This window comes from Pavona decussata, unplaced genomic scaffold (assembly GCF_977016875.1).
Source record: "Pavona decussata unplaced genomic scaffold, jaPavDecu1.1 SCAFFOLD_241, whole genome shotgun sequence".
Lineage (NCBI taxonomy): Eukaryota > Metazoa > Cnidaria > Anthozoa > Scleractinia > Agariciidae > Pavona > Pavona decussata.
In genome coordinates, this window is record NW_028145646.1 from 373,179 (window position 1) to 386,650 (window position 13,472).

A 13,472-nucleotide genomic window follows, 5' to 3' on the forward strand; every position below is an offset into this window, starting at 1 on the left:
TAAGGAGCTGCTTGCATTTGACTGCCCCTTGGTGCCCTTCATGTGCGACGTCAACCACGTGTTGTCGAAGGGTCCCTGTGCCTGGCGTCTCTGCATTTGGGATGACTAGTCGGTCTCCTCGTAGTATTACGTCTTGGTAGTAGGTGAGCTCATGGAATAACTGGCGGTACTCTGTTAGGTCTGGATCATTGGTTAGGTGGCCTTTTTGTATGCAACTGATGAGTTTTTGTAACTGCTGGTCCTGCTTTGTGGCATGCTGCACCATTGCCAGAGTTACTGCATCAGGCAGTTCATCCGTTACTATCCTGCTGATGCAGAGTTCATCGCCATCATATATGACCATATCTGCTAGTTGCTCTTTGGAGTAGCTTGTGAGCGGTAAAGGGTGTCGGGACTGGTGGTCCCAGGGGTTGTTTTTGCCTGGAAGGTATTTTATTGTGTACTGGAATCCTTGCACTTTCAGTCAGTGCCTCTCCACTCTGGCATTTCCTGTCTTGTTGCCACTGTAGATGGGAATCAGGGGTTGCTGGTCTGTATATGAATCAAATGGCACGCCCAGAAGGTAGTATCGGTGTATGGTCATTCCCAACGACTGAGCGAGTGATTCTTTCTCCGTTTGGGAGTAGTTCCTTTCACAGGGGGTGAGGGATCGCCTGGCATGATCGATTGGAACCCAGCATCCGTTATCTTGTTCCTGGAACACGCTTGATGCTATTCCGTCTGGCCCTGCGTCTGCTACATGGATGGATTTTAGCTCAGGATTAAAAGGTCTGAGCGCTGTGTCACTTGTCATGGTATTGGTGATTTCTTGGTAAGCCTGTTCACACTCTGGGGACCATACAAATCTTGCATTCTTCTTGTTAGGTTTCGTAGTGGCTGAGTAAGCTCTGCATAGGCACTGGCTGTGTCGAACATAAACCTTGCGTTGAACTGACACGCTTGAAGAAAGATTTTAACATCGTCGTTGCTCTGGGGTCGACCTGCTTCCTTGATGGTCTTGATTTTTCTTGGGTCAGCTGACATGACTCGCTGAACACGGTACCGAACCATGACACGGAGGTAGCCCCGAAGGTGCATTTCTCACGGCGTAGTGTGAGGCCTTTCTCCTGCAGGCGTGTTAGGCATTTGTCTAAGTTTTCTTCATGTTCCTCGGGGGTACTTCCCCACACTAGGATGTTGTCATGTATTGATGTGCATCCGGGAAGCCCGTCCAGTGCGGCCTTAACTCTGTCATGAAATAGGTCTCTGGCTGGTGACGCTCCGAAGAAGAGGACCTTGAATCTGTGCAGACCTTCATGGGTCTGGAAGGTTGATATCCTCGTGACTCTTCTGCTAGGCTTATTTGGTGGTATATCCATGGCTCATGTCCATTTCAGAAAACCTGGTTGCGCCTGTAAGTTTGTGACGAATTTCCTTGATGGTTTCTACGTGTCGCTTGGTCCGGTGCAGAGCATGGTTGGCCTGTCGCATGTCTATGTTCACTCTGATTTCGCCAGTTTGCTTTTTTCAGTGATGACTACATTTGAAACCCATGGGGAGTGTTCTTGCGGTTTGACATCTTCAATTTTGTCTGCATTCCGGAGCTCTTGGAGGTGAGTACTTAACTTCTCCCGATAAGCAAGTGGAATGGGACGATATGGGGCCGCCACTGGTAGTACAGAGGGATCACTGTGGAAATGGATTTCTTCGTTTTTCAGTAGACCGATTCCCGAAAATACACCACTGTGCTTCTCTACTAGGTTGTTAGTTCGTTGATGCTCTTCTGGGGTCACTGTGTCATTCTGGTCGATCACGGTGTGAAGCTGAATCCCTGCGGCTCGGATGTTGGCTGTGATTCCTGCTATAGGTACCTCCGGGTTGCTGTCGTTGTTTGGTGTTGGGGTGTGGTGACCTTTTTTGTTAATGGTCAGGATGCCCAGTGCTTTAGCATCACTATCTCCAAGCAGGGGTTCTGCTTGATGTTATTGTTTGTTGTATTCGTAAATCTTTGATTAGAAGGTCCAGTGATGTAGGGAATTTTTTTTTTAAGAGGTAGCCATGAAAGGAATTTGTCCCTTTCAATGGTAAAATTAGCCTTGTTTTGTTTGAACTTGTAACTGAGTTAATTAATTTGAGCATCTAAGACCGTCTAATCCCTTTTTTAAACGTATCATTCTAAGACATAGTTTGTGTAAACAGAAACAAGTTTGACTGACTTAGGGAACAATTGTTCTTTGCAGGATTAAGAAGTCGGAAAAGATTTTTGTTCACGTAAATCTACTTTTAACGCTAGGCCTCGGAAATCTGGTGCATGTTTTGGTTAAAACATTGTGGAAGAGTGGAGTGGAACTCCCCGTAAGTAGCAAATTATGGATCTGTGTGTCATATCTTAATTAACAAACTTTGTTGTATTAGCAAAATAAATCACCTAGTTCAATCATGGTGACGACGTTGCAAGGAGGTATGTGGTTAACGATGGAACTTCAACGATGTTCGATCGGTCTTTTGCTCAAACCTTGCCGGAGAGGCTGGTCTCTAGGTGGTGTGATGTCGTTGCAAGACAAGAAGCTGTATCTTAATGTATAAATGTATAAATAAACTCCAATCCTGGACAAGGAGGTGGGGAAGGTACAAATGAAACCAAGTATAGAATGGACCCAGTAAGGCCACTGTACCGAACGGCATCGAATATTCCTAAAGTAATGTCGCAAGAGCTGCGGCAACAAACACTTTCAGTCTGTGCGTTGGGGTTCTCATACTCTAAGGGTGTTGATACTCCTTGTTGCTTCATGCTGTATTAACAGGAGTTAACAGCCACACTTTTCGGGGCACTTGCGGCCGTTGAGGATAAGACAGATCCGTGGAGACCCACTAACTAACCCACATTCGGGGAAGTACGTCCAATTCTGGTCACTTCAAGTCACCAAAGTAAACTTAAGTAAAGCAAAGTTCTCTGATCAACTGATTAATTTGCTTATAAAAATTGCATCATACCAGGCACAGCGTATACAGTCCAGATATCTAACTCAAAGAACACAGCGTCAGACTTTTTCAGACGCAAACTGAGGTGTTTAATGCACTCTTTCAAGAGTTGTTTATCTCTTATCAAACAACGGAAAAATAAAAATAGAATACACGTAACTCAATCCTCTCTCTAAATACTATCTCCTCTGTTTAAACTTGGTGAATTACAAATAAGAACGAGAATTATCAAGCAATGTCGCATCTCGTCTTTTTCAGGCTCTGTGTTCCATTGTGGCAGTTACTCAGCACTATCTGCGCACAGCATTGTTTTCGTGGATGTTAGTGGAGGGAATCAACCTTTACATCAAGATTGTGAAAGTATTCTCAGTAAAGAAACAATATTTGGCTTACACGGTTATAGGATGGGGTAAGTGTAAGTACCAGATGAAAGTGTATAGAGCGTGGTTTTTACTGGCGACAAAATCACCAGCGCAAGCGTGTGTAAGCAGAAGCACCAAAACAAACACAGCGCATTCATAAATATGGCTTTTGATCGAACGTTTGTGTGTCTCTGCAACTAAAAGGGGCTGAGGGAAACCTAGCATACATTTCTTTTCCTCCTGTCTTGGCTGGGGTAATTTGATGAACGTGACCATGGGGCAATTTTCACGGTAGTGAAGTTTGAAAATTAAGCCCTTAACAGCTTCCAAATTAGCAAGGCATATAAGTCTCGGATGATGTTCTCGGATGGTGTTGGTTCTTGTCAACTCCCTCTTGTTTTTTGTAACATGCCTGAAAAAGTATCCCAAAACACTGCTGTGTTACGTTTCCCCATTGTAGGGCAAGCACACGATAAAACAATTTGATTTGAGTGCTTGTGTTAATGTGAATCCCGTTTTAATGGAGAAATAAGCGTACTTGCGTCGACAAAGGAAATGGGCCTTGCATATATATGTATTACATATACATTTGTTTTAACTCAGGAATACCAGCGGTCATTGGCAGCGTAGTGGCGGCCATAAGGTCTTGCTTCCTTTGATAAATCCTCGTCGCTTAATACAGCTTTTACTGGATGTTGACTTTGTTTTTAACTCAGGAACGCCAGCAGTCATTGTGGGACTCGTAGCTGCCATAAGGCCTTCTTCCTACGATATGGGAGCTCCTTTGATGGAGGAAGTCATTTGTGGATCAGTAAAACTAACTTCCGAGCTGGAAAGAACCAGGTGCTTTGTCTCTGCATATTTGATACCCTTGTAGTACCATTTCGATTGATGCCAGTCAATGTATGTATCAGCCGTCATTTCGCCCATTTTCCGACTATATTAACTACAGTAATCAAACGCTCAGTTTAAGACGCACCCTGAACATAACGGTGATAGCCAATGCAATATCTTCTGCCGAATGGTGGCAGCAGCATGATTTTTCTTTCTGACCGCATATTCTTGAAGCTCTTTATTACCTTAACGTTTTATTCATCTGATCACGTACCATTTCACTTTATGAAAAGAAATCATAATCCTTAAATTGGCACAATGCCAGTGGATTTTAGTTTTATGAATAAAATAAGCACTCCTGATCAAGATTAAACTTGTTTAGCCCTCTAACGTTTGAAATTAACTTCCTCATTTTTTAAAAATGGACTTGAGAATAATGAAAACTTGAAATTGATTTATTTTCCGATATAATGGAGGATTATTCGAAACGTGAAGAGCATCATATGTTTAATCTACTTCTGAAAAGTATTTTTAATTTAATCATTGTTCGTAACTCATAAATCCATCGGCAATTTACCCATTATCGTTTACTCAGGAGTGACAAGAAATGTAAAAAAAATAGACATTTTAAGATGTTCAGGACGATATGACATTTGCATTTGTGAAATCTCTTATAAGCCGCATTCCTGTTACCAGCTATATCACTACTTAATGGGTTTTTCCTAGTAAACACATTTAATCCAATCCGTAAATTTATAAAAAGGCAACATGCTATTGCATCACTCCATTCTTCCATCCCTTATCATCCATATTAAATGCCCCTCCTTTGATACCCTTGGCAATCTTTTTGTTTTCAGAGTACAGATGCTGGTTCAATGGTAGCTTATGGATCTACAAAGGACCTGTCCTGTTTTTCCTTCTGGTATGAGTTCACGTTTGGTTACTGAGATTTCGGATTTGACATAGCTTTGATACATAATTTATGTACTGAATGTTCTTTGCTATTTCAATGTGTGACCCGATTTCCTTCACGATGGTGGATTTATTCTTTGGTCAATCTGATTGGCTACCTATGAGAGTCAATAATATTAGGACAGGAGAGATCGGGGATGGACATTTAAGGTGATTCCATTGGACTGCATGCGTTTCCTTACTGCGAATCGGTCGAAAAATTAATGTCGCTTTCTCCTAAATGAGCTCGGTAACGGCTATTTTTATTTCATCGTTTTGGAAGAGACGTGTAATATTCTCATGAAACCGCTACTAATAAGAAAAGGAATAATGAAAATGACAATACATACACACACACATACATACTTTATTGTATAGAGATGAAAGTGAAGATGAAAATAACAAATATAATAATATATATTAGCAAAGAACCGCCGCCAGAATCTGTTTTCAGTTATCTTAGTGGGAGCATGCAGTTGCCCAAATTACTACATTATTTTCACCAGTTTCTTTCTTCGACAACTTTAATCCATTTTACAGTAACGCTTTTGTGTCATTACAAGATGTAATTGCGGGAAATAATATCCTGGAGCTAATGGGTGTTCCTCTCACTCAAGGCTACGTTTTCTAAATCTACAATAGCCCTGAAGCGTGAACCAAAAAATTCGACTCCCTCTTCTCATTTTAGTTTCTTGATATGCTAGATATAAACAACTGTGCAACATTTAAATGGAATGCCCTTGATTGTTATAGAAATTTTACATCATATTTGTTACCTTTAATTTCGATCTTTTAATTCCTTGATTTTTTTTTTGTGTCTCTCAGGTCAACGCTGTACTGTTCGCCATTCTTTTGTGGGTCATCTTTGGAAAGCTGAGGGAGAAGTATAGTCAAGAGAACATTAAACGTGCAAGGTGCTTGTTAATTTTCTGCATGAGACAATCTCGCTCTTAGTTCACTTTTTTTTTCACATTGATTTTATGCGCGTTCTTTACCAGCTCATATATCCCAGTCGGGGAGAGGGGAAATGATAACACAATAAGATAATGTTCCTTTCCTTACAGACGAGGCATCCGAAGCATTATGACCTTGCTTCCCTTGTTGGGTGTCACGTACTTGGTTGGATTTTTCATCGAATTTCACACAGCTCTGGCATATTTGTATATTTTGCTCAACTCCACACAGGTGTGATATGTTTTCATTATCCTTACCTCGTTAGGTTTTTATTTCTAAGGTGACTTTCCCCGATTTTTCAAGGGCACACCATCCTCAATTGAAACGTCTGATACTTCGCATTCAGAAATAGTTTGGTCACAATTTATTTTAAGTTGGTTGAGCTGTTCAAAAGCGCAGGTTTGAAGGACATGATGGACATCAGTCTTACCATAGCAACACAATGATGATATTCATTCTATCATGATCTAGTCTCGACTTTTTTGGAAGAATGTTTGGTGTTCTTTTTTGAGAGCTATGCTTTCAGAACCTTTACATTTTTTTAGGTTCTTGGTCAAATATTTGCGCAGTTTGCACCAAAGTACAGCCAAATCTCCGTGACAGTGCCCATTTAATTTTGCCTAACATTGAGGTGACATTTTGTTAATCGGGAATTCGACTAAGATGACGGATCAAATATGACGTCCAAAACTTAATTACATGACGTCATCAACACCTTATCTCGTAAAGGACACAATTGTCTCTCTGTTGGAAACGAAACGGGCCAAAAAACCAACGGGTTCGAACCACCCAACCGCTGTTTTACCACTGTAGCCTAGGGGGCTGCGGATTTGCAAATGATAGGAACCCATGACTAAGAGCCTGTTCCTTGAGTCAGCCCTTTCACGAGTATAACTGCTTTTCCCCAAAATAAGGTCAGATGACGTATGACAATTTTGATTTCACTGCTCTTCCTTCTTTAAGTATTTGAACAATGGGCGTTCCAAAGGTCCCTTGAGACCAGTTCTAAAAATAAATCTACTCTACTCGGGCGAGCTAAAGTAACGGCGACAACAACAATGCATTAACAAGTCTCTTTTTCTTTCTCTCGTTTACAGGGAATAGTTTTCGCTATTTTCCATTGCTTTTTAGACGAGGAGGTATTTGAAGAATAATTGTTATCAATAGTTTTACATTTATTTGCTACAATATAAAAAGCATATGGCATTCGATTGGTTTAGGAGTAGGGGTAAGAAAATTGTCCGGGGTTAGGGGACTCCCTTCGAGAACGTGCTGATCGGCACGATATGGGTTTGAGGGTCTTCCTTCTTCAACAGAGAACCTGTTAGGGTTAATTAATTTAGCAGACGTTATCCACGTTCCAAATCAATCTGCCAACGTTGATCATGGTACAAGCAATTGCAATGCAATCTCATAAACATTTTATTTAACAGGGTCAAAAGTCAGAAGTATACCTCTTACGCCTAAATAACCCAAGTTTTCAGAATGATAATGAAAATTTATTCCCCGACATAAGATCGCTCGTGAGGTCATATCCAACGAAGGTTGCAGTACCAAGTTAGCTACGAGCCAAGTAAACTCGATTGGATAAAATAATTGTTTTATTATAAAGAGAACTCTTGTATGATGAGAATGTACGTTAGTAACATAAAAAAATAACTTCCAAGAATGATTTGTCACCATCTTTCGCATGCGGCTTTTCTATCTGTGGAATGTTAGCTGGTAGCCGAATAGTAAGCGTCCAATGAGAGCGTGCGATTTAGTGATATCCAATGCCTGTCTTACTGTCGGGGTGGGGTGCTAAAACGACACTTTATTAACCCAATTTCTATTAACAATCGTTAAAACTCATGTCTCTGTCCAGTATCTAGTTTTCAAGACCAAATAGAAAGAACATTATAGTGTGTAAACAATGTAGACATGAGTATACACTACTAACACGAGGGCGTCATTTGATTACAACTTCCAGAATTCATTTCGTTTTCCTTTTCGAGCTCACCATGAAAATTAAGTCATGAAAACTCGTATGTTCCGTCGATCTCACGGCGATGATTGCATTCGCTTCCTCCCCACTGCTGAGCATCTCTCTTTCTGATAGAAATTCTTACTGATGTGCAATCACATTGTCATCGTGTTACTAATTTTCAAGAGATCATTTAACCCGGAAGTATTCTGATGGCGCGTTAATTTCACCGAAGAGCCTCCGAAATTAAGGAACGTTTATACTCATCAGAAAGAATAGTTGCCTTGTCTAAGTCTTCTAGAACAAGTATAACTTGTCATATAATATTCCTAGTTTTAATCCATCAAATATTTTCGCTCGCGCGCGATTGGTCTAAACGCCTCATGTGACCGAATAAACCCCAGCTAAAACTGGGGAATATCCGATGATATTCCCCAAGTGAATATTCCCCAATTTCAAAAACTGCAAGGCGCGTCTTGTTGACAATTAAAATTAATGTCAAGATGGTGGAACGGTTTGCTTTTGTGACAGAAGGAGAGATAAACCTGCTGGTCGAAAAAGCAGTATCAGAAAACAACATACGCTCTAAACGTTTTTGACGGTAAACTGTTCTTAAACGAAATGTTCAAATACTCAAGCTCGTTGCCACATGTTGCGAAAAATATTTGAAGGATAATAACCTCAATAGCCTCCATTTGGCTTTAAAAATATGCTCAGATATTTGTCCTTGGACACTATCTGCTCCTCGAGGCTCACACTTCGCTCTCGGAAAACTCTTCGCCGGCTTCTCGGAACAGATAATGTCCGCGGACAAATATTTGAGCATATTTTCGCGCCAAATGGAGGCTATAGTTTATTTAGTTGCATTAAGAAAAATGGTGCTCGTGTACAAGTCAATCGAGAAACAAGTTACTTCTTTTCTTAACAGGGCAATTGCTGGTTAATTATGACACCACTTGCACGAATCGGAGTAGCACTTGTAATGATTGAGGCCTACAATGTCATCAGGAAGCATTAATTATAGTAGCTTTTCTGATGATGCTTTTAATGGCATTAAGGCCGTATGCTTCGGTATTCAGAATAATAACTCCCGGTCATTTGCAGTTATATGACCACTAAGTTTTGGATATTCTCCTAAGATTAAGTTAAGGGATACAAGTATTACAAGAGTCCACTCTGCTAAATCGCTTGGTGTATATATAGATGGAAGACTATCATAGCCCACACATTATTCACTTGTTAACAAAGGTTTCATCGGGGGCGTCCAGTAAATTAAGACACTCCTAAATGTATATAATTCACTCCAATCCAACTCTTTCTTTCGATGATTGTTACATAGCATGGGATAACCTATATAAAGGTCTTCCGACCATATTATAGACATTACAGAATAGGACTGCAGGAGTTATCCTAAGAGAAGATCATAATGTAAGCTCAAAGTATGTCAAAGATAAGCTTGGATGATCTGACTTGATAACTCAAATTGAGAGGTAAAATAAAGCCACAGTAATTGATACAATTTTAAAGATTGAACCCCCAGCATATTTAATCTATACATTTGCGCCTGCAATCAATGTCATGTTACATTAGAAACACTGAATTTTAATTCAGCAAAAAAGAAAAAAGAGCATCGCTTTGCTCTTCTAACTGTAAAATGCCCTGGCCAATTTTTCAGTTGAGGGTAGGTAATTGTCTAGCTACATTTTAACAAAGGATTGTAGATTTTGACTTTGGTTTTACTTTCTCCTTATTGTCGTTTGTCACGCCAAATACTAAACATACTACCAATCCAGTTATTTAATTTTTTAGGCACCTTAAAACTCGAGTACGAGTACGAGATTGATTACGAGAACGACTTTTTGAATCCGGTTTGAGTGCTTTAGATAATAACTTGTCAAACCAGTTTAGTTTCTACAGTCTCTTTACCTGCTGGTAAGCAACAGGAAAGAGCGAGAGTTCTGAGAAACTGAATGGACTGATTTTTGAAAGTCGTACATGTGCGAAAGTCTAAAGGTACGTATTACACATATATAGTAATGTTCACTGCGCACACAAAAAGAACGTTTATGTGGGCACGGAAAAACCCTACGTTTTTTCTTCAGTGGAGTAATGAGGTATGCACTAGCCACTAGCCTGTGAATATGCTTTGCTGCTAAGTAACCCCATCCCTTGTATTTATCGAAAAGTAAAAAGGTGGACCAGATTTGTCATCTGGGTGGGGACAGCTGGTCAAGCCTGTTATCATTGTAATATGTCATTTATTGTAAGTTGTGAATATTTATTGTTGTAATACTTATTTATACTCTTTGTGAGACTGATACCCTCATCCCACGCCCTCCCGAAATTAAAAAGCATTACAAAACTTTGGACTTCTCTTTGTATCGACATATTGCAAAGTACAGCGAGATACCATGGAAGTTAAGAAAGTAGATCCATTGGTTCATTTAGTGTAAATAAATTGCAAACAAGACTGAAAATGGAGCTAAGCCTGAAAGCGGGTGTTAAAAATGATAATACCACTAAATTAAGAGTAGATTCATTTTTTGAAGTCAAATTAAATTTGCGTTTAAATATATAAAAAATTATATACTTATAATTTCCGGTCATCTATATATAAGTCAGTGTCACGCTTACTTCCATTGTCACGCGAATTTTAAGCGTCTATTGTTTAAAAGTAGAAACCGTTGTGATCTAATGCTTTTCCACTCATTCTGTATATATTTAAACCAGCTTTACGTTGTAATTTTACATTTGGCTATTTATCTGATGAGTGCCGTACAGCTTGTGCGGTACGAAACTATATAGTAATAAATATGCCAAGTCAAATCTTCAGTTGACCAGACTGTCTTAATCTAAAAAAATATATAAATATATTTTGACTCACGCTATAGACAACTATGAAATTAAATGGCAAGGGCGTAACCTATAGGGAATACTATTTCCACGCATTTAATCCACAAAAGCAAAGAACATACCGTGGATATCATAGGATGTAAGAGCATTAAAAGTAAAACAAGGTAAATAAAAAGTGCAGCAGTGCAACTCTAACAACTATAAAATACATAAAGAGCGTTCTTACATCTACTTAAGGAATTTTAGTCCAGGATATTTGCCGGAAACATTTCAGTATGGATTTCATTTTACTTTACAGCTCCTCTATTAAATGGTGTTCTTAAAGCTACATCCAGTGTTCACTCGCACAATCTAAGAACCTCTAAATACAACCTTTTCATTTCCTATCTGACTTGTGTTTACCCTTTCTTGCTCAAATGGAAAATCAGAACACAACTTTAGGTTAAAACCATACTTTAATGAAGGCTTCTTTCCTACAATATTGTTTTAGTTATTTTAAAATTCTGTGTTCTTAATTGTCGTTTGGTGCCTCTCCCTCGTGTAAACTGGTAGAATTGAAACATTGAGAGAAGCTTTTAATGCAAGCATACTTCGATGGACAGGAGCATTTTTGTTTCGATGTATGGGTTTGTTTTTTGAACGCCTCAAGTCAGGAAGTCATTTTCATCAATCTTTAGATTTAAATCACCTCGTCACTGAAGTGATAGACGTCTCAGCTTGAAAAACAAACAGCCATCCTTCGGATAAGATCGCAAACGAGAATTTCGGAGAGTATGTTTGCTGTTAACGTTGAACGCCACTTAAACTACAATAAATTACTGCTAGTTAGCTGACAAAAGAGTTTAAATTACCAAATTTCTAAACTTGATTAAGCAACGTTCCTAAACTTGAGAATTACTTTTGCATTTTAAACTACAACAAAGGAGTTTAGTCACTTTAATTACAATACCAAATATATCCTTTGTGCATGTTAATTGTCAATTACATATGCACTGAATGACGACCAACAAACTTCTTGATTATTGTGATGGACTGTGCAAGTCATCAGGCTTGTTACCTTTTTTCTACCTGGTATCTGCTGTTAACGCAACGTAGCACGTCCTCTACTGTGAATTGATTTGTATCTAAAATCTGTCAGGTAATGCAACAATACTATGTCAATCGAAAGTGATTATTCTCCATATATCAACCGATAATAAACTATTTTAAAACTATGATTGGTTCTTCCGTAGTTGAGCGCCTTGAAAGAATATCAGTCAAAAACCTACATATTGATTTCTCTAAGAAATGTACTAATATTTGTAGCAAGGCTGTTTCAATTATTAATTCGACGTTAAATTAAATGAAACAGGACCTACCCTTTAAAGAACTTAATTCTAGTAGCTAATTTCTTCAGGCACCTCGTAATTTTATTAGAATTTATCTGATGTTCTATTTTTAGACCCCGCAAGCGAATCGTGATTAAATAACGGTTATGTAAGGCGATGATCATTAGCTGTACAAGATGCATAGGCATACGGCCCCTTCAAAACTGGGAGGGGCGTGGTGACGTTGTTAGCGGAAAAAAGATTGCATGACAGTCAATTGCTTGTATGAGGTGACGTCACGAACTCATCAGATGGAGGACGATTTTTAATGTAATTGCCATTAAACCTCGTTCATTCTTTTCCGTTATGGTGAAAAATTGTTTAATAAAGATTAGAGGGACAAAATTAGTCAATTGAACTTACCCTCAAGTTTAACGAGTGCGGCGGCAACTTTCAAGGACAATTTTTTTCTAAGCTGGTTTATAGCTATCGATAAACCTAAAATGCAAGAACCCATGAGGTGAAAGCTTGGATTGCTTTTAGACTTCGCAGAGCTGGTCGAGATACAATTCTTAAAAGATGCCTGTTGCAGGCAGTTTAATACAGGTTTATCATTCATTGATTTCCGGTGCAGAGCTTGTTATAATCGGCTGCATCCCACCATCCCCTTGACTCGTGTATTTACGCTAATGAAAAGTTCAAAGGAGAAGTTTCATGGGTAAATGGTATCATTTCAGAAATCCAAATCCTTTTTTTAAGTTGTCGCATTTTCTTTTCCAAAACGCCCCAGAACAGATCCTGAGTTCCTTAATTTGAGCAATTCAGTGGATTTCTCTCTCTCGGTGTTCTAGAAATTAAGTAAGTGAAGGTATTTTTCGCCGAAGGCCAAGTAAATATTGGTAAATATTCCCCGGGACAAAGTCGAGGGGAATATTCACCAATATTTAGTGAACCGGAGGCGAATAATTGTTTTAGTATAATAACTCAGGTGATTATCAGAGAAAAACAAGAACCGTCCGAAAATTGTCAATTTTGTTTGTTTGTTTGTTTGTTTGTTTGTGCCACGCGTCAATGAACAGAGACGCGCAGTCTGCTGATCACATGCTCAATCGAAATCAGATGGTCAATCGATAAACTGCTCGTGCCTCAAGCAGTATGTCAGTATTCTTTACTTCTCCGCCGTGTCAATGAGAAAAAGCATTCAATTGACCTCAGGTAGGAATTAAGTCCTTTATTGGCTTCACTAAACAAGTCCACAGCTGTCCCAGATCAAAACTTTTTGTTGTT

General features: G+C 39.2%; 2 protein-coding genes across 2 annotated transcripts in view; one reads left to right on the forward strand and one right to left on the reverse strand.

Moving 5' to 3' along the window:
- LOC146457535 (uncharacterized) overlaps positions 1-13,472 on the reverse strand; it is a 55,457-nt gene that overhangs the window by 28,026 nt on the left and 13,959 nt on the right. The window lies entirely within an intron of this gene.
- Positions 1,357-7,216, forward strand: LOC146457537 (adhesion G protein-coupled receptor E5-like). Its single transcript, XM_085091868.1, has 8 exons — positions 1,357-1,592; positions 2,220-2,334; positions 3,220-3,370; positions 4,040-4,166; positions 5,022-5,079; positions 5,934-6,022; positions 6,173-6,293; positions 7,160-7,216. The coding sequence occupies exons 1-8, from the start codon at positions 1,357-1,359 to the stop codon at positions 7,214-7,216; spliced, it is 954 nt and encodes a 317-aa protein (XP_084947994.1).

Coding starts and splice junctions, on each gene's coding strand:
- LOC146457537 (XM_085091868.1), top strand. CDS start 1,357: ATGGCTCATGTCCATTTCAGAAAACCTGGTTGCGCCTGTAAGTTTGTG. Junction 1,593..2,219: donor GCATTCCGGAGCTCTTGGAG/GTGAGTACTTAA, acceptor TGTTCTTTGCAG/GATTAAGAAGTCGGAAAAGA. Junction 4,167..5,021: donor TCCGAGCTGGAAAGAACCAG/GTGCTTTGTCTC, acceptor TTCAGAGTACAG/ATGCTGGTTCAATGGTAGCT.